Below are 20,283 nucleotides of genomic sequence, written 5' to 3'. Positions count from 1 at the left end.
TACGGTGACCTTCTCATAATATAAGTATGGTTGTTGCTGCTATTGCCATTGTTGCGGTTGGTTTTATTGTTGGCCTTTCCTGTTTTTAATTGCTATTTTATTGTGGTTATGTTTTTATTGGTTTTAATAGTTTAACTGTTTTAATGTATTTTATTGTATGCTGCCTTGCACTGAAAGGCGACCAAGAAATGTTTTAAATAATAAATACATACATCTGTAGAGCGTGAGGTTAGGCTGCTGTAGACTCTCCCTCTGCACTTTGGCCTATCCAGTGGAATTTTAGGATGCTTTTAGGATGCTTTTAGGATGCTTTTTAGGATGTTTTAACAATGTATACTATGTTTTTAATCAGTATTTTATGTATTTTATACTTACTGTTGTTCCCCACCTCGATCTAAATGGAGAGGCGGGTAAGAAATAATTGTGTTGTTGTTGTTGTTGTTGTTGTTGTTGTTGTTATTATTATTATTATTATTATTATCTGTTTGCTGTTTGCTGGTTTGCCAGTCTGTGTATTGCCTGCCTGCCAGCCAGTTCTCCGCCTAGTACTCTAGGTAGTTGGGTGCCTCTCAAAATGTGAGAAGGTGGATATTTCATGCCTGGTTCTGTGTGCCTGAAGTTGTCACTGCAGAATCAGATCCCAGCAGGCTGTAGGAACCTTTGGACCCCTGGCCTAAATGAAAGCAGTGTAACAATATGTTCCTAGCGACCTGGCATGTGAAAATACTTTATATTTTCCATTCCTAAATTGCTAGTGCAGTATAATAAGTTACTCTCTTGATCAATGTGTTCTGTACCATCCCAGCTGGGATTCTGTTGGCCACCAAAATATTCCAGAAAAGTGTAGCCAGCAGCTTCCTGCTTTCACAGCAAGTTGGCTTCGTGGACTTCCCATATGGCAGTTCAGAATCTCTGTTTTATGCACTCCCATCCAAAATGGAGCAGATGCACCTTCTGCTAAAGCATAGTGATTATTTTGATATGAAAGAGATTGACTGTGATATGAAAACCGGTAATTTGTCATTACATTTTCTGTTTGTGAGGATAATTATCTTAATCTTGTTACAGTGCATAGAAATAAATTGTTAATTATGATATGAGGAACATCTGCCAATTAACCTTTGTCCTTCTCCTCAAAAGTCAATAGAGCTAGGCTGGTATTGTGCATTTTGAGGGTTTTCCCCCTTTTCTATTTGTTTTTCTTATCCAAACCTGCCTGTGACCTGTGTGTTAGTTTCACCTGTGGGAACTTGGAATACTTTTTGTTCGCCGTGTTCAGTTTCCTTGATAGAGTCTTAGTGACCCCATGGGAACATGTGAAAAATACAAGGGAAAACACACACTTAATTCAGCTTGTTGCAGTGGGACCTGTTTCTTTGAAGGCCCGTGTGTGTGTGTGTGTGTGTGTGTGTGTGTGAGAGAGAGAGAGAGAGAGATTCACTTGACACTCTGACAGACCCCCCCCCCCCATCCCCAGTGAGCTCAAGCTGGTTCAGGGCCTGCTGAATTTGTCTGCCCAATGGGCTTTGCTCAGGTTCTTTGGAGGAATGCAGTCTACATCAGACTGTGATTGAGAAGGGCTTCCCTTGTGTTGGTGTCCTCAAAGAAGGTGCAAACTCCCTCACCTCTTTGTACATCTGTCTTTGCCCCAGACACGCTAGAACTTGCAGACTGTTGGTAATGGGCCATTTTTAGCCCCTTCTGATACTAGAGGATGGAAAATTGCTTTCAGAGCCTCCTTCACACCTGACTTGCAGGAAGAGGCATCATGCATGGGAAACAGTTCCACTGACCTTGCCTCTGAGGTCATGTGACTCCTCCTAGCTGCATCCCCAATCTCCACATGTTAAGGGTGGACATTTGGGGGGAAAGTCTATGTGTGTAGACCCCTACATGAGCTGGAACCCTGTACAATCAGGCATTCCAGCTCATGTGGAAAGCCTTTGTGTGCAGTTCAGCATGTCTATTGCGTGGATGTCTGGCCAACACCAAGGGAAGCCACATGACCTCAGGGGTGGGCCTGGCAGTACAGTCTCCTCACATCCCTTTACTACACATGATGCCTCTTCATACAATTAAAATGGAGGGGACTGGAGAGAGTAGGGTAGTGTGATAGACGCATTATTTGTACACATTTCTTTTGTTCTAGTATTGTCTCTAGGCTAAGGTTTAGCAACTTTTCAAAACAGTGTAGGAACCTGTAAACCTTATGAGAAAATAGCAAGGCCTTTTATATTGTATTTTTATTATGGTTTTATACTGTTGTTTTATACTTTGAATGGTTTTAATTTTTGTGAACCGCCCAGAGAGCTCCGGCTATTGGGCAGTATAGAAATGTAATAAATAAATAAGGCCAGTGTCAGCACAAGGCAAACTTGGAAAGCTGCCAGGGCTCCCCTGAGCCTTACTTGCTGGGTGTCAGGAAGCTACAGGTAGTGATTTTAATGTTCCACAGTGCCCCAAAGCAATGCTACGCTGGATGCTTTGGGAAATTTAAAATGGCAAGCACCCACCATGCATTAGAGGAGTGCTACTGCTATCCTGAGGGTCCCCTCAAGTCTGGAACCAGCTCTGGATAAGAGAAGGACAACCATGCATGTCAAGGGCAATGATACCTCTATTGCACCACCTGTAACTATAACATTGTTTGTCTCCAGCCCTGGAAACTTCCTAAAATATTCTCATTATCTTTCTTCACTTGTTGGGAGCAAGGATCCCTGTTGCTACAGCTCCTTAAGCCAGGGGTAGGCAACCTGGGCCTAATCTACACCAAGCAGGATATAGCAGTACGAAAGCGGTAATATGGTACGTGTCAATGGGCCCAACAGTTGTCAGTGTACTTCAATACTGTTATAAAGCCGTAGTGCGTCTCCTGCCTTTTATATACTGCTTTCATAGTGCAATATCCTGCTTGGTGTAGATTAGGCCATGGTGTCCTTTAGTTGTTTTGGACTACAACACTACAAGAGCCAGTGGTCAGGCATTCTGGGAATTGTAGTCCAAAACATTTGAGATTGGGCACCACTTTGTCTTTCACCCTGGCTTAAGCTGCCTGCTGATTTGTGCCTCTTGAGCCAGAAGTCGATGGCACAAGTTTTCTGTATTTCCCTATACACACAAGTATTTGCTGTGATCAAGAAAGGGATTTATTTTAAGAGTGCATTTTGAAAATGTATGTTGTTGTATATTTAAACCTTTCACTTTAATGAAGTATATTTTATGAAGTTAACACTTTTGAAGCCCGTGTGGGACACAGTGGTTTTTAAATCATAGCAACCTCCGGCCCATCTTGGTCCAGTTTCTAAGCATATTATGATGATGATGATGATGATGATGATGATGATGATGATGATGATGATGGCAGTCCTATCCAGTGAAATTTTAGAATGTTTTAGAATGTTTTTAGGATGTTTTAATCATGTGTGCTATGTTTTTAATCAGTTTTTAATGTGCTTTATATTCATTGTTTCCCGCCTCGATCCAAGTGGAGAGGCGGGTAAGAATTTATTCATTATTATTATTATTATTATTATTATTATTATTATTATTATTATATAAGAAGAATGTGCAGGATCATACTAAAGGCCTATCTAATCCAACACGAGTGCAATAGAGACCACCTAGATATTTCCTAGCTCACAGCAAAACATGAAGGCAACAGCATCTTGTTTTGCTCCCCCCAGCTACTTGGACATAGAGGAACCCTACCTCTAAACCTTACAGGTCCCATTTAGGTACCATGAGTAATACCCATTGATAGACCTATCCTCCATGCATTTGTCTAATTGGATTTTAAAGCCCCAATCCTGGGCACGAAACTTCCCATTAGGGAGCAGGAGTCAATGAAACTTAAGACAGGCCTCATCTACACCAAGCAGGATATTCCACTATGAAAGCGGTATATAAGAGGCAGGAACCACACTACTGCTTTATAGCAGTATTGAAGCGCACTGACAGCTGTTAGGGCCCATTGACACATACTACATACCACTTTCATACCGCTATATCCTGCTTGGTGTGGCTCCTGCCTTTTATATACCGCTTTCATAGTGCAATATCCTACTTGGTGTAGATGAGGCCACAGTCACTATAGAGAAACCTGGAATAAGGAGTTTCTGAATAGGAAGCTAGCATTGGGAGATGAGATTCCCACCAATCTTCTCCTGCAATATGCAACTGCAGGAAACTGTAGGATGTATTCTAGGGTGCACTCTCAATTCACATGGCCAATGCTGAGTTTGCCCAGTATATCATTAAGCATCACCCCTGATCCTTTGCAATTGTTGTGGCAGCTGAGCAGAAGTTCATCAGGCAAGTGAATATGGAACCATGGCTTAAATTGCAGTCTTGTGCCTGAATCTCTTGGCCCTTCGAATTTATACTTTAAATTGTAAGTTGGTCACTGATTTATACTGCTTGACTAACTTAGGGGTTCCCAAAGGTTTTGACAATGGTAGCCATTTATCTCCCTTCAAGACCTACTTGCAAATACTGTATATGTAATGGTTGGGACTTCGATAAATGCTTCTCCTACTATATCATATCATTTAGACTTGAATTGTTATGGCCAGATGGGGAGAGGTTTGCTGCTGATGAAGCTGGCAGTATTATTTTCTGTGTTGATTGGGAGTATTGTGAGCGCTGCTTATTATTTTGCATGACTTTTATCGAGATAAAGAAAAATGCGGCCTTTTGTCTTTAAATAATGTGAGACTGGCCACATTAAAGAAGGAGGGTGATTGCTGTGGGTTTCATATCCATTTGGGGGGCAGTTTTGAATGGTTTCAGATTACAATATATATTTTTTAATAAAGATGTGATCTAAAATAACACAGAGAGGGGGAGAGAGGGAGAGGGAGAGAGAAAATGTGCAATCTACCCCATGATACTATTGTGTTTAGTTTCTTTCCCCAAGGGTCGCTAGCTATTTCTAAATAGTTTATTGGGAACAATAATCCCTGGAGTTAAAGCAATAATTCCTAGAGAATAGTTTTATCTAAAACACCTAATCTCTACCTCTGCCTAATATGAAACTTTTTGGATGTTCAGAATTGATCCGTTGAATGATGGAGAGCAATCTTTCACTTGTGGCTTATTCAGAAGCAGTTTATAGAATGTATAATGTATTTCAATATGTAAAGTTAAGCTGTTTCATAGATGTAGTCATATATATGTGTACTAGGTCCCTTGTAGTTGAGTAATATGTGTTTGTATATAAAAAAAAGATTTTTAGGAATATGATCATAGAATCATAGAATAGTAGAGTTGGAAGGGGCTTATAAGGGCATCGAGTCCAACCCCCTGCTCAATGCAGGAATCTACCTTAAAGCATTCCTGATAGATAACTACCTCTTGAATGCCTCTAGTGTGGGAGAGCCCACAACCTCCCTAGGTAACTGGTTCCATTGTTGTACTGCTCTAACAGTCAGAAAGTTTTTCCTGATGTCCAGCTGGAATCTGGCTTCCTGTAACTTGAGCCCATTATTCCGTATCCTGCACTCTGGGAGGATTGAGTAGAGATCCTGGCCCTCCTCTGGAGATCCTGGCCCTTCTTTGTGTGACAACCTTTTAAGTATTTGAAGAGTGCTATTATGTCTCCCCTCAATCTTCTCTTCTCCAGGCTAAACATGCCCTGTTCTTTAAGTCTGTCTTCATAGGGCTTTGTTTCCAGACCCCTGATCATCCTGGTTGCCCTCCTCTGAACACGCTCCAGCTTGTCTGCGCCCTTCTTGAATTTTGGAGCCCAGAACTGGACACAATACTCTAGATGAGGCCTAACCAGGGCCGAATAGAGAGGAACCAGTACCTCACGCGATTTGGAAGCTATACTTCTATTAATGCAGCCCAAAATAGCATTTGACTTTTTTGCAGCCATGTCGCACTGTTGGCTCATATTCAGCTTGTGATCTACAACAATTCCAAGATCCTTCTCGTTTGTAGTATTGCTGACCCAAGTATCCCCCATCTTGTAACTGATAGTGTAGGTCTTGTTACTAATCTAGAATCCTGCAGCCAAGAATTCCCTTGTTGGTTCCAACCAATATGTGGAATTCACCTTCCTGCTGATGCTCCACTTCACTACTTCTTGGTCCTCATTGTCCCTTTAGGGTTGCCTGGTCACAATATGTCAGTGTCGGTAGAAGTCGCACCTTCTCAGGTTCCTCTTCTGTATGTCACTTAAAGATACAGCGTATCTAGTACAGGCTTTAGAGCTTACACCAGAGGTGGGTAATGTGGTCCCTGCAGCCCCCTCATGTGACCCCACCACCTCTCAAAATTTGGGAGGAGGATTCTTAAAAAAAAAGTTTTCCCCCCAAACAAAATGGTGTCCAGAGTTGCTAGGGTGTCAAAAGAGTCAAAATTAGCTTTTTGCAAACAAACTGATTTTGACCTTTTTAGTGCTCTGTAGCACCCACAGACTCCATTTTGATTTTTTTGATTTTTTTTTTAATCTCCCCCCCCCATTTTTTTTTTTAGTACCCATGAGGGAAACGGGGCAAAAATCACCTGATGTTCCCCAGTCCTGCCTTATATCTAAAAACCTTACTGTACTGAATACCGCACATCTCCCTTTATCTGTCCATTTCCTTTCTTGCACACACCATCTTTTTGTTTGCTTTTCTATCTTTTCTGCTTCTTTTCTCAATTCTCCTCCCCTTCTCCTCCACATACCTTCCCTTCCCTCAATGTTCCTATATCTTAGTTTATTGCTTACTCTGCAGGCTCCCTTCTCCCATCTTGCCTCTGGGCTCTCTCCTCCTCAGCTTACCCCACAAAGCTCCTCCTGCCCAATTGGTGTGTAATTTTAACACAGTCTAGGCTGTTAGCTATTCTTTCCTTCACAGAGCCTGTGCTGGATACATTCTGATCATTTTGTTCACTGAGCGAATGAGATGTTCAGGAACATCCCATCCCAGCTCAGTGCAATACAATATAAGTATGCTAATGGACACCCTGCACAAGGTCTCTCGCTGCTTGAGTTGAGAGAGAAGATCTTAACTCAAGCACACACCCTTTACCCTTGCTGCCACGTCAGCTCTGTAGAAAGCCACATGACCAGAAGAAACAACTATGGAGCCCTTGCAGGAGTTTGTACAGGCCTTGCGTTACTTTATGGAGCTCTCACAGGGGGTTGTATGCGTGTCAAGAGACCTCTTGGGAGCCCTTGGGAGTTTGCGTGGGTCTCATGAGAGCTCCACAGCTCTACAGATCCCGACCACCCATTCTCTCACTATGGCAAATGGGATAGCAACTGGCATGGCTCTCCGGACCACCTGCTGGAGGCTGCAGTCGTGGCCGTCCTGACAGAGAGGGGAATGGAGCAGAGCAACACACACCGCTGCTCCTCTCACTCCACCACCCGATGCTGGCGCCTTGCCTTGTTTCATGGGTGAGCCGGCCCTGTGCAAGTGAAATGGGAACAGCTCAGTAGACAAAGGATGGCAGGTGCATTAAAGAAAGGCCTCATACTTCTAATTTGTATGCTGTACTAGCAAAGAAATAGTCTCTCACTGATAAGATTTAAACTAAAGCAGCCCCCCATCTACCTTGGAATCTCACGCAACCCTCTGCATATAGTCTCTGATATTTAGCAGCTACTGTTAGATTAGTACTAAAGTGCGATCTTTGCCAGATGTGACATATTAACTTAGCTAATAAGAATAATGAGCCTTAGTATATATGTGCAAATATGATTAATTAATGTTTACCCTAAGATGTGGCAGATATTAAAATATTTACCTTGGGAAGAGCTAAAGGGAAAAGAATGGGACTTTTTTTTTTTTTTTGTATCGAAGATCAGCTGTACATGATTTTATAATTTCGCAGTGGGTATTCATGGCAGCACCAACCAAATCAAAGCTATGGTCATAGTTGTCCTACAAGGCGCTTTGGAATAGGATCAAATAAAAGTAAACAGAGATGGAATCAATAGGGAAGCGGCATCAAATTAGAGGCCAAGTGCTTAAGTTTGGATGAAGAAATTCTTCCTTCCGTGTATTTTTTATTTTTATTTTTTTGTAAAGGAGACTTATTAGTGAAACGAAACAACTTTCAGTTATTCTCCCCAGAAGGAGGCTATATGTGAAACAGCAAAGGAATATATTTGGCTGAGTTCTTTCCCCCCACCCCCTGTGTTCATAAAGCAGCCATATATCTAGGAAGTACTTTCATGGACACAATTGACCACCTCCATTTTTTGAAGTACATGTATTAAAAATATTTATTTTAAAAAATAATATGTTGCTTGATTTTGCAGGAGCATGTTTTCATTCATTCATTATTCCCACCAGTTAATTGGCTAAATATTGAAGCCTACAATAAAACAATTCCTTGTGTTGAACAAACCCCTCTATTTAATGGCCTCGTTCACATGTAACTTTTAAACTATGGTTTAGCATTATAGGGGTGAGTCACACACGTCTTGGGCTCGTGCCCTTCCCTCTCCTCCTCCAGTTTGTCTTGTCATGATATCCAAATCCAGACAAGATTAACTGTGGTTAATCTTAACTATGGTTTGTTGAAACAAGCCAACTTCAAACCATAGTTAGAACTAACCATAGTTTAGGGACGTAATGGTAAACTGTGGACAATTTAAAATGAAAGCGATGGCTTCTGTTCTCCCAGCCACATCAGAGAAGAAGAAGGGAGGGGAGCATGCAAGCCTGAGGCTGACTGCAGCTCATCCTCATAACACCAAGTCATAGTTTAGCATTATGTGCAAACACAATGTGTATTCTCATGCAAGTATGTATGACTAAATACATAGTATATAGTACGTAGTGTATGAAGTTCTGAAGAGAAAGATTGCATTATCGTATTTTACCATTGTTTATTGTAATCTCATGGTACATGGCTCAAGACCAACTTTATTTACAGAACATATCGAAGCTTGGTGTGGCCTGAGGAAAGGCATACAGGTGCATTTTCCATTGTATCGCACACCTGCGTTAATACAGCTTAGTGTCTTTCCAAAGCTTTTTTTTTTTGTCTTTAATGAAGTTATGATACAGTTGTGGTAAACAGCTTGAAAAGGTCTGGAAAGCAGGGAATGCATAGTTCGTAAGGAGGTGCTAGGGCTCCAGGCTGCCTGTGAGGTTATTTTGTATTTTGGAAGCCTCAATACTAAGGCTATCAAGAACATAAAGAATTTTTATTTTGTTAAATCAGCTGTTTTAACTTGTATATTTTTAATCAATTATATTTAAATAAATCTGTGTATTCCAAAGCCTCTGAGCTACACCATAGGACTTGTAATGTTTCACTTTGAATTTAAGGGGGGGGGGAAGGGCTACAACTTGTTTGTAGAAGGAAAGGCTGGTCTCCAACATAACCTGTTAACACACAGCATACCTGAGCCATAACAACCTCAGCATGCAGGTGCAATGATGGAGAAAGCTTCACCTATTATTTTTCTTCGCAGTTAACAGACTGAATATGACAGTTCCAGTATAGGTCTAGCTATGAGCACAGCCTGAGGGAAACTCGGTGAAAGAATAGGGTACAATATAACCAACATATAAAGTTACACATATAAAGTCCAGCTAGGAAAAAAAAGGTGCAACTCTCATGAGCTCTATTAATTCTCTTTACCTGTCAAATAAAGTTTTGAATTTCATAGCATTCCAAATCTAAACAAACTAAAAGCCCAAGTATTCATTACATTTGTACCCCTTCCTCCATATACATGAGGCTGTATTTCTGATTATTATTTTTTAAAGAATGTATCACGTCTTGGTATGCACGTGTTCCAACTTTCAGATTTCTGGTGGCCCAGAGGAGGGACAATAACCATTTTTGGATACACTTCCTATTGTTTGGATGAGACAAATGTATCCATATCAGACTTCTCTAGCAATTAGTATTTATTTATTTATTTATTTATGGCATGTATATACCGCCCATAGCCAAAGCTCTCTGGTCAGATTACAAAAGTTAAAAACAGTAAACATTAAAACAAATATACAAAGCTTAAAAACATGAAAAGCATAAGAACAACAGTATCCTCATAAAAACAGCTATTCTGGGGTCTGTTAAAAACAACAACTCAGCATATGTTGTTATCTTGGGCTTCATTTGTGCCAAATTTCAGCTTGATGGGTGGGTAGGAAACGCCATAGCCATTTGGGCGTACACTTTTAGTTTTCTGTGTTGAGGGAGAGGTAGACAAATGTCCCCATAGTAGTCAGGGTGAATTGGCCTGTGCTTGTATTTAATTCCAGCTGACTGTGAATAGTTTAGCTGTTGAGTGGGCACACTTTGTGCCTCCTCAGTGGGTGGAAGAATTGTAATAGAATTGTAAGAATTCGTAATTGTGTTTTTAACCTGTTGGATGTTTTTTGTGGTTTTAATTTTTGTGAACCGCCCAGAGAGCTTCGGCTGTTGGGCGGTATAAAAATGTAATAAATAAATAAATAAATAAAATTCTCCATCTCTCAAACTTTTCTAGGCATCAGTGAGTTTCAGATTTCACATATATCAGATTTCAGGGCTCCAGTTTATTGGGAAATACAGCAACAATTTCAGTATTTCCATGAATCATTGACGCCCAGGTATCTTCGTGAATGTAATATTTAGTTAATAGCACCATCACTTTACCCTGAAGTTTACAGTGTTTCATAAAGTGGGGTGACCATATGGAAAGGAGGACAGGGCTCCTGTATCTTTAACAGTTGGAAGAGGGCATTTCACCAGGTGCTGCATGCATAGAAATGACACCTGCTGAAATCCCCTTTTCAATACAACTGTTAAAGACACAGGAGCTCTGTCCTCCTTTCCATGTGATTACCCTAGATGAAGACAAATTAAAGGTTCCTCTCACAACAACTGTCATGTCTAACCCTGCTCCCCTTGGTTTGGAAGAAGGTGTTTCAGGTAATCAATCAGAATCAGACTCTGAAGTAGAGGAGTCGGTGCCAGACACAGGCCAGCCTGTACCAGTGGCGGAGAAAGCTCTCACGGGTTCTTCACCAGCTGGTGGTGAACTCTCTCCAGAGCTTAACTCATCAAGAGCAAATAATACACAATCAGTGGGAAGCCAACATTCTTCCGAAGGAGAGAGCACCGACAGGGTAGCTGATCCTAGAGTACACCACAGACTAAAATGGGCGGAGCGAAAGGAGTCATCCCAGCATCTCGTCGGAAGCTGCCTCAGAACTAGTCTCTCTGAAGTTAACATGTCTTGGGAAAAGGCTTTCCATTCTCCTTGAAAGGACAATTGTCTCGCTTAGTTTGCATAGTTTTGCCTAGGGGAAAGTTCCAAGAGATTAGAATCTCTTCAGGTGGGAAGAGATGTTTATTGCCTGAATAAAGTGTTGTGGATTACTTAGCAGGCCTCATTATTGTCTCCCAAGAAGGCAGGAGGTTTTTGAGAAACAGGACAGCAACTTTACAATCAAAATTTCAACAGTTGGAAAGACTACATAGAGTGGAAAGAGAAAGGAGGAGTGAGGGAATAAAACATGGAAGGTTATGAGATGCAATGCTAACAAGGGATGAATGCTAAAATACACTTGGGCGTCAGGTGGGCTGGGTAGGAGTGGGGGTTACAAAAGTCCCCCCCCCCCGCACCCCGAGGATCTCATGTCACTTACTGTGCACTGATGCTAGCTTTGAATTTGAGGGAAAGAAGTCACCTATGCAGTTTATCACCCATCGAATTTTTATTGCAAATTACATACTTGAGCAACTTCATTCATTCAGTCGAAGTCATTTCGGGTGACCTTTTCTTCAGTACAGCAGCTCTGAACAGAGTGTTGTGAAGTTGCTAATTGTTTTGGACATGGTATGCAAGAACCCTTGAGGGAGTTAAGTCTTGTTGTTCAGTGATCACAGCACATAAATTGACTTGGGTGTTTTTATTTCTTGTGGTGTCAGGGTATACCAAGCAATAAAATTCCTACCACAGATCACCTAATCATGAAAATAATGTTGAGGTATTTTGATTGACACGCTGAAGTTGTTAATTTGGAGCATATGAAGATCAAATGGAAGTTATTGCAATTAGTCAGTGATTGTGTTACCTTTTTTATTTTCACTTTTTAAATGCCACATTTTACATATTTCTCCCTCCCCCCAACTGCATTTTAAAGTGATGATTTGTGTTCTTTGCATTTTGGTGGAGCTTAATGGATGTTTTTAATGTTAAAGATTGGGGAGCAGTGGTTTATCAGATCCATTTTCCTTTCCTTTTAAAATAACATTTTCCCCAATAGCCTTGCATGACTCAGTTCCAGTACTTAATACTGCCTGGAAGGACATTCTGGTGGTGCTCTGTACCTGTTGAGCATTTGTGTAGATCTTCGAAGAACTTCTTACAGTGCATCAGAATAATAATCTGTTTAGACCAATGTGGTCTGTTCAGTGGTGGGAGTTTTCCAGCATCTAAAGGAAATTGTTTTCCCAGCTCTGCTTTCTGAGCTTCTTTTTAAACTAGAGCTATGAAGGACTGAACTTGAAACTTTATGCCTCTAAAGTATTTGCTCCCCAACTGAGTTCTGTCCTCAGAATAACATTACATAATGTTATCATTACTGTAATGCACCCTTCCCCAACATGGCATCTCCCAGATGTTTTTGACTTCATCCCCATCATCTCTAGCCAGCATGGCCACTAGTCAGGAATGTTGGACGTGGTAATCCAAAACATCTGGAGTGCACCAGGTCGGGGAAGGCTGCTGTTATGAGACGTAAGTATTTGAGTATTATCTTCAAAAAAGTGGGTTCAGAATACTGCAATTTTTAAAAACAAAATGAAAACCTAAACCTCTCTGGGCCAGTGTATTTGCCTGTATTGTCACCACGTAAAGCTGATACAGATGCAACTCTTCCAGTCCTTTAAGCATGGTTAAGGGTTGGGGAGCAGGCTGCACACTCCTTTCCCTCTCTCCTTCCCTTGGTAGTGTTTACCATGGTGCATCAGTACGCCCACTCCAATGCTCAGTGCTGGCCCCAGGTTTTCGAGGGTCCTTGGGTAAGACACCCTCAATGGGCCCTCTTCCTCACTATGTCCCTTTCTACACTGTTGTTTTCCCCCAGGGTCGCCCCAGGGTTGTCCCTGTGCATCCAAATGACACGCAGGGAATCCTGGGGTCAACTGGGGATGACCCCGGGGAAACCAGAAACGCAGAAGATGTGTGAGTGCCTGTCCCTGCTTTGTCCCACCTCCTTGCAAGTAAACGTGAGGTGGCAGGAAACGGGCATGGGGCATGGAGCTCTTTGGGTGCTCCGTGCCCGTTGGAATAGGGTGGGGAGTGAGGTCAGGTTTGTTTGTTTTTTTAAAATCTTACATTTTTGTTGGGAGCGCAATTGCACTCATCTCCCCTGTTGTTATTATTTTTAAAATAGTGGGCGCAGCATGCCTCCTGGGATGTTGTGTGCATGTATGGATCCAGGGGGAGCATCTCGCAAGCAGAATATTGCAAGGATATCGGAAGGCTGGGATGTGTAGAAAGGGTTCTCACCACCATTTTCACCAGCTGCTATTGCTCTTCTCTTTCTCATCTTTGCTACCACTTGCTTTCTTGATGGGCAGGGAGCCAATAAGCAAGTAGGTAGTGGCGTCTAGTGTTCCTCCTTCTCACCACCACTCTTGTCTGAGCCAGAGCCTGAGGCAGGTGGACAAACAGATTGCACTGTCCACCATTTATTTTATTTATTTATTACATTTTTATACTGCCCAATAGCTGAAGCTCTCTGGGCGGTTCACCAAGCTCTTGTCTCGGAGCCCTCTGCGGGTACCTCCAACCACAAGGACCCTTGATACCCGCCCTGCACAACACTAATGTATGGTTAACTTTTTACCACTGCTGAAGCTGCTTTGGAGACCCTACTTAAATATTACTGTGGTCAACATTTGTATTGATATAGCTATTAACACTATATTAGCTCTGACAAGGGAAGGATGGGGAAAATCCGTATGGGGAGATGGACCTACAGCTTGCTACCATGGCTAAGTCATTGGGAATGGTATGTCTGATCATCTCAAAGGCTTTTTCCATCTGTGGTGCAAGTGACCTTCTTAAGAGTATGTAACAAGGTAGAAAATGAATCTAAGTGGTGGTGTTAGTAACTATGCTGCATTCTTGTTCTTTAAAAAAGAATGTTAAGCTTCTGGATTTGGGGTACATTATCTTTTCTTAAAAAATCCAAGTTTGCAGATCATAGTATTGTTAACATGCTTTTAGGAAGATCACTCTTGATACTTAGCAGTGTGTGCATGGTAGTTTGCCAAACCCTTAGGCCAGACCGCAAGTGACCTGTTCTGACTTGATTGAAGTTAAATGAAAAGGCTCTAGTAATAAAACCATATCCAGTACTTTCCACGAAAGGAAAATAAATGCCCGTGCATATGCTCACATGTCAACATGTGCATGCCTACATTAGTGAAAAACAAACTGAAATGCAGAGCTAGTGTAGCGGAATGCATTGGTTGGCAACTGGTGGGCTGAGCCAGAGATGTGCGTGGTGTCATGACCCCTTGCCCTCAAGCCTTCCAGTTTGCAGCAGAGATTCTGATGAGGATGAGGCACAGGCTACGTCCTCAATGATAGGACAGTCAGTGTGTTATTCAGGGTTCTCTTGGCCAGAGGACACAGGCCTGCCATCATCCTCTCACTCAGAGAATGAGCAAGGCTGAGGAGCTGGCCAGAACCCCCAGAAGTCTACAAAACCAGGTGAGGGGGCTTTAGCAATTCTTTCAGTTCCTCCACAATGGCGTGGAGCTGACCACGCTATTGGTCTTATCAGCCTGCATTAGGCTTCAGTTGATTTTAACTATCTGCTGAGACATTCTCCTATTATTCTTGCAGGAGAGAGTTCCAGCCAGTGGCAACCATTTAGAGTTATCCAATGTCCTACGTTCTTCCTGCCGTGATATTATTATAAGCATTTTTGTGAGCTTGCAGGGATCACAGAACAGGACAGGTTGTACCAACAGCAAGATCACCATCCTTGTTTAGATTTCAATCTCTCTCTCTCTTACAAGGAGAGAGTGGGTAGGAGAAATACAGACATATAAGCAAGTATGACGAACAAATTAACTGTTGGTGCCTTCTTACAAGGTTGATTTTAAGGGTGAGTCATGGCTCTGAAGAGGTTTAAGACTATTGGTATGGTGGTTGCATAGTGTGTGAGAAGAAAGGTTCAGATCTTTGCTTAGCCATGAAGCTGATTGTATAGCTTTAGGGAAGACATTCTGAGCCACACCAAAGGTAGATTGAGACAAGTATATATTGAAAACCATTCTGAGCTATTGAAATCTAAGTATAGAAGTGTTCCTTTATACTGTAGTACTAATGTAAGCTTTGTAGAGAAGGATTGAAGCTGTAATAATCTCCCAAACTCTTTATTGACAGACATCAGAGTGGGTGTAAGAAACACTGAGGTTCTCCTGGGAAGACTTTGATTATTTCTAATGTTCCTATAGGAAGTTCCCCCATCATTGGAAAATCACTACTAACCAACATTCAAACTGCTAGCCAAACATGCTGGTAAATTGCAATTCTTGACCCAGAAAGTGCAATGATTGCATGTTTTATGGTATAAGGATTACAGTTGTACTAGCTTATTAGTGACAGAGGAATTCACTGCCATAAGTCTCTCTCTTGTCAACTTGCACCACTTTGAATGGTCTACTAATTTTTAACTTCTCTTTTAATTTCTTCTTTTTGTTCTTTATTCTCATTGGAAGCTTTACTCACTCACACAGCTTTCAAGTACACATTGGCTACTATTGAATAACAAAACCCAACTATTACCTTGGTCAAGGGTATTATCTATCAGCAACAGTAGCCCCAGCACCCAATTATGTAAGGACTAGAATTTTTATTTCTGTGTCTAATGAGGTTGTGTCTGGAAAGCTTTTTCCTTTCCGTTCTCTCTTAGTGATATTGCTAAAGTTTGGACATTCCTAATTTTGAATATGAATTTGCCAAGCCCGTAATGATCTCATGTATTACTAATCAAACATCATACCCCTCAGAAACAGACAAAATAGATGAAAATTTAAAGCAGTATAATAAGGTGCAGCCAACATGATTAGCCAGTTTACAATTCTCGGGAAAAGTTTTTTGGTGAGTTCTCCAGTTATACTCTTAAGTGTTGTTCCAATTCTGAACTGAGATGAGAGGAATTTACTCATGCTTGGTTCTAAAGGGGTTTGCTGTTGGCAATGAAAGCCCATTAAGCACTGTGGTTGCTGCAAGTTGGGGGCAGCATTTGGGCAACACAATAGTCAATGGTGGATTGATAGTCAACTCCACAGTCGATTTTCAAGCAGGTACTCCCCATGATTATAATCAACCGTGGTGTGGATTAAGGCCAGCATTGAGTTGACTATTAGTCAACTGTGTGTTTGATTGACACATCCCCTGCCCTCTCCCCCCCCCCAGTCCTCCCACTGGTATCCCATCAGCCATTGCAAATTCTGCTGGCTGGACTAGAACGGCAGCCACTGATTTGGTCGCTCTTGCCAGAGGACTCTGTAGGCAGCCAAAATAGTCAACTCAAAGCTGTGAAATAGTCCATGGAGCCTGACAGATGACATGCTAACCAGTGGATTTGCAACTAGTCAACTCTGCAGAGTGTTGTTTTTCTCCGTTGTTATTTTGGGAAAATAGTCAACCATGGGGTAGTTTTTGTCTGACAGATGACACAGTAACCAATGGTTGACTATTCAACTAATGGTTGACTACTTGAACCACCGTTGGTTATCATGTCATCCGAACTGATGACATGATACTATTGGTGTACTATTTCTTTTCTGCTTCCCCAACCACCAGATAAATGTAGGCAGTACTGTGAGGGCTGCATCTGCCCTCTATCTACCTCTTTTGTTAGGGGATCAAATTTACAGTAGTGCTGCTTAAGGATCTCTGGGTTCCCTTGAGCATCTATCCATTCACAGTTGTCCTGTCAGTGGGGATCTTCATTTCTATTTATTTGGAAGAGAGGAACAAAGGGGGGGGGAGTGTGAAAAGAGAACAGAGGCTCACAGCTGTGTCCCATATGAGTTTTCTGGCACCCAAGAGCAAAGAGGCTTACTGTTACCTGATCCCATCTGAAATGTTTTACATGTTGTTTCTTTGAACTTTATTAATAATCCCAACTGTAAAGGAAACACAGGGTGGATGACTAATGGGTATTTATCCATTTGCTTGTTGTTTGTATCTTTCTTATTGTTCAGAATACATAAATATTGAAATGCCATTACTTGAAAGGGCAAATGAACTTGAAACAGAAAACGTGTTGGTTTTAAGGCCTCCAGTAATTGTTTCCTATTTGGAAACTGAGAGGTTGAAGTTTGTATATATTCAGAAAGTGCTGTACTGATATATGGATTCTCTCATTCACACACACACACACACACACTCACACACTACATCTGGTTCTAAGAATTATTTGAAGGAGGTTCCAGATGCACTATTATCACAGATTTCCCCATAGAATATCAATAGAAATTATTGCCGTATTGTACTTCAAGAATGCTTTTCTTTTTTAAAACACCAACAAAGTGTAATAGCTGCAGCTAGAAGATAATTGCAAACAAGAACTGATTTCAAAATAATACCATGGATTCATCTCTTCCTGACAGAAAGCAGCAGAAGAAGATCTTGTCCTTACGCCTGATGGCACCAGGGAATTCCTCACTTTTGAAGTCCCCCTTAATGATTCTGGGTCGGCTGGGCTTGGTGTTAGTGTGAAAGGTAACCGGTCAAAAGAGAACCATGCAGACCTAGGCATCTTTGTCAAGTCCATTATTAATGGTGGAGCAGCTTCTAAGGTAAGTGGAACAGTTTGCATTTTCAAAGGCTGTGATAAATTTCTATAACTCAGCTTCTTTTACGCAATGCATAAAATGCATATTGTAATGCTTATCCAGTGGAATTTTAGTATGCTTTTAGGATGTTTTTTAACAGTGTATACTATGATTTTAATCAGTATTTTATGCATTTTATGCTTGCTGTTGTTCCCCGCCTCGATCCAATCGGAGAGGCGGGTAAGAAATTTATTATTATTATTATTATTATTGATATCTTGTAGTGTATCTTCCCTTCCATTCTCTATTTTCCCTTTGAACAATTAGTGTCTTTGCAACATTCTTATTTTTTTATTATAATTATAAGAACATCAGAAGAGCCCTGCTGGATCAGACCAAGGGTCCACCTAGTCCAGCACTCTTCTTCACACAGTGGCCAACCAGCTGTTGACCAGGGACCCCCCAAGCAGGACACGGTGCAACAGGACCCTCATGCCCATCTTCCTCAACAACTACTGTATACAGGCTTACTGCCTCTGATACTAGAGGTTGAACTTAGGTATCAGGACTAGTAGCCATTGATAGCCTTCTCCTCCTCATGATAGTGAATCATCTACAGTTCTCTATCTTGGCCACCAATTAGTTAGCAGGACACTGTCAAATAGAACAATACGATATTATTTTATGTCTAAAATTCTGAACATGCCCATTTTGAGAACTTCTAAAATGTCCATCAGAATGATGATGTGGTCAGTATACCTTATGCCATTATACAGCAAGCAGCCAACCAGCCTTGTCCCTTAGCAAGATTCCCAGGGGGTTCCTGTGGCTCCAGCAGGAGATATAGATACAGTCACGGTTTTGGTATTCTTGCTTGTATCTGGCTGTACAGAGTTCACAGATTTAACTGAGCCACACAGGCAACCAACTAGTTAAAACTTTGGCCTGGTTTATAGTCAAGAAAGAAAGGAGAATGGATGATATGGGTAAGATTGCAAGGTGTATAGGAGTGAAGTCACCAACCTGTCCTACTTTACAAGGCTTTGCAAAGCAGAAAGAAGTTTCCTGCCAAGCTTGTGTATACTCCACAAATCATGGAAGACACCCAATTAAAGAGTACCAGATCAGGCAACGGAGAAAGCTCTTTCTGCCTTCCCTGGCCCTTTGGCTCAAGCGACCAGGGACTCATTGCACATTTTGTGTTTTAGAGGGAGTTATTACATTTAGGTTCTCCATTGCCACCCATCAGGGTATAAAGGAGAAGGTCCTAAAGTTTTAACTGGTATGGTTCGAGGGTTGCATCCAAAGGCTCAAGAAGGGAAAAAGAGAACAACGGTCACTGTGCATTTCACTTAGTATGCAGTTTACGTTGAAAGATTATGATAATGCCATGAAGTTCAAATATGTAAATAACTGGAAAAGATACATCTACAAATGATTTCTCCAAAAGCCATTATATTTGTGTTCACTTAGCCATGAACTCTTGAGGATTAAGATTTTTCTCCCTAACAAAAGATGCCCCAAACGTCCTTTATTCTGAACTATCGCTCACATTTTCCCTTGCCAGGATGGAAGACTCCGAGTGAATGATCAACTAATAGCAGTAAATGGGGAATCATTATTGGGCAAGACGAACCAAGATGCCATGGAAACCCTGCGTAGGTCCATGTCCACCGAGGGAAACAAACGTGGAATGATTCAGCTCATTGTAGCAAGGCGAATAAGCAAATGCAATGAGGTAACAATAGTATGCCTTTTCATTTAGCTCTGGGAAGCTTTCGTTTCATGGGCAAAATTATAGCATGGGAGAAGACATGGAAAATGTATTCCCCCAACTTTAGAAGTATATATGTTATAATTATTAGGTGCTTCTCTCTCTCTCTTTCTCTTTCAGTTACTGGATGTGGTTGGTGCATTGATGCTATCAAATCTGATAAAAGAAATCTAGCCATGTTTAACACTGACAATCTTTTCTTCATTTTTAACCCCCAAATGTTGGGTTCCCACCATCACCACCACCTTTCAATATCTGAAATGTATAGTTTTGAGGCGGGGGGATGAAACTGTCTAAATATTAGTGATGAATTCAAGAAAGCGTGTGCAGACATAGTATTCCAATTCAAGAATGCATGTGCAGACATAGTATTTCATGTATGCATTTGAGGGCTTTACCAGTGCTTGAATTTCAGGGGACAGAAAGGTAGAGAGGAGCTGGGCTACTTAGCTACTGTTTTAGAAGGCTATGGGGGGCATAGTTTCATTAAAAACTGGGTGGAATCTGGGTTTGTGGATTTCATTAAACCAGTTTGAAAGGACTCCCCCTCCCCATACCTTTTAAATATCTGAAAAAAATTCAACATGGGTTAGATCCAGACTTAGTCATACTTAGAGTAGACTCAATGAGATCAAAGGGGCTTAAGTTAGTCATAACTAGCAAATCTTATTGATTTCAGTCTGCCCACCCTAAGTAGAATTAAATTTGGACCTAACCCTATGTACGTGTTGTGGCATGAAAGCAGAGTTTGCAGT

General features: G+C 41.4%; 1 protein-coding gene across 3 annotated transcripts in view; it reads left to right on the top strand.

The window, feature by feature from the left end:
* The window catches only part of PARD3 (par-3 family cell polarity regulator), a 680,003-nt gene that overhangs the window by 416,421 nt on the left and 243,299 nt on the right, over positions 1–20,283 (top strand). For all 3 annotated transcript variants that reach the window (XM_063125521.1, XM_063125527.1, XM_063125514.1), the window contains 2 exons: positions 17,590–17,778; positions 19,322–19,492. In XM_063125521.1, coding sequence (XP_062981591.1) covers positions 17,590–17,778; positions 19,322–19,492 — 360 coding nt within the window. The remainder of the gene's footprint in view (positions 1–17,589; positions 17,779–19,321; positions 19,493–20,283) is intronic.

The sequence above is a fragment of the Elgaria multicarinata genome, chromosome 1 (assembly GCF_023053635.1).
Source record: "Elgaria multicarinata webbii isolate HBS135686 ecotype San Diego chromosome 1, rElgMul1.1.pri, whole genome shotgun sequence".
NCBI lineage: Eukaryota > Metazoa > Chordata > Lepidosauria > Squamata > Anguidae > Elgaria > Elgaria multicarinata.
Note: the sequence above shows the minus strand (reverse complement) of the source record. Positions and strands in the feature narration are given on the sequence as shown.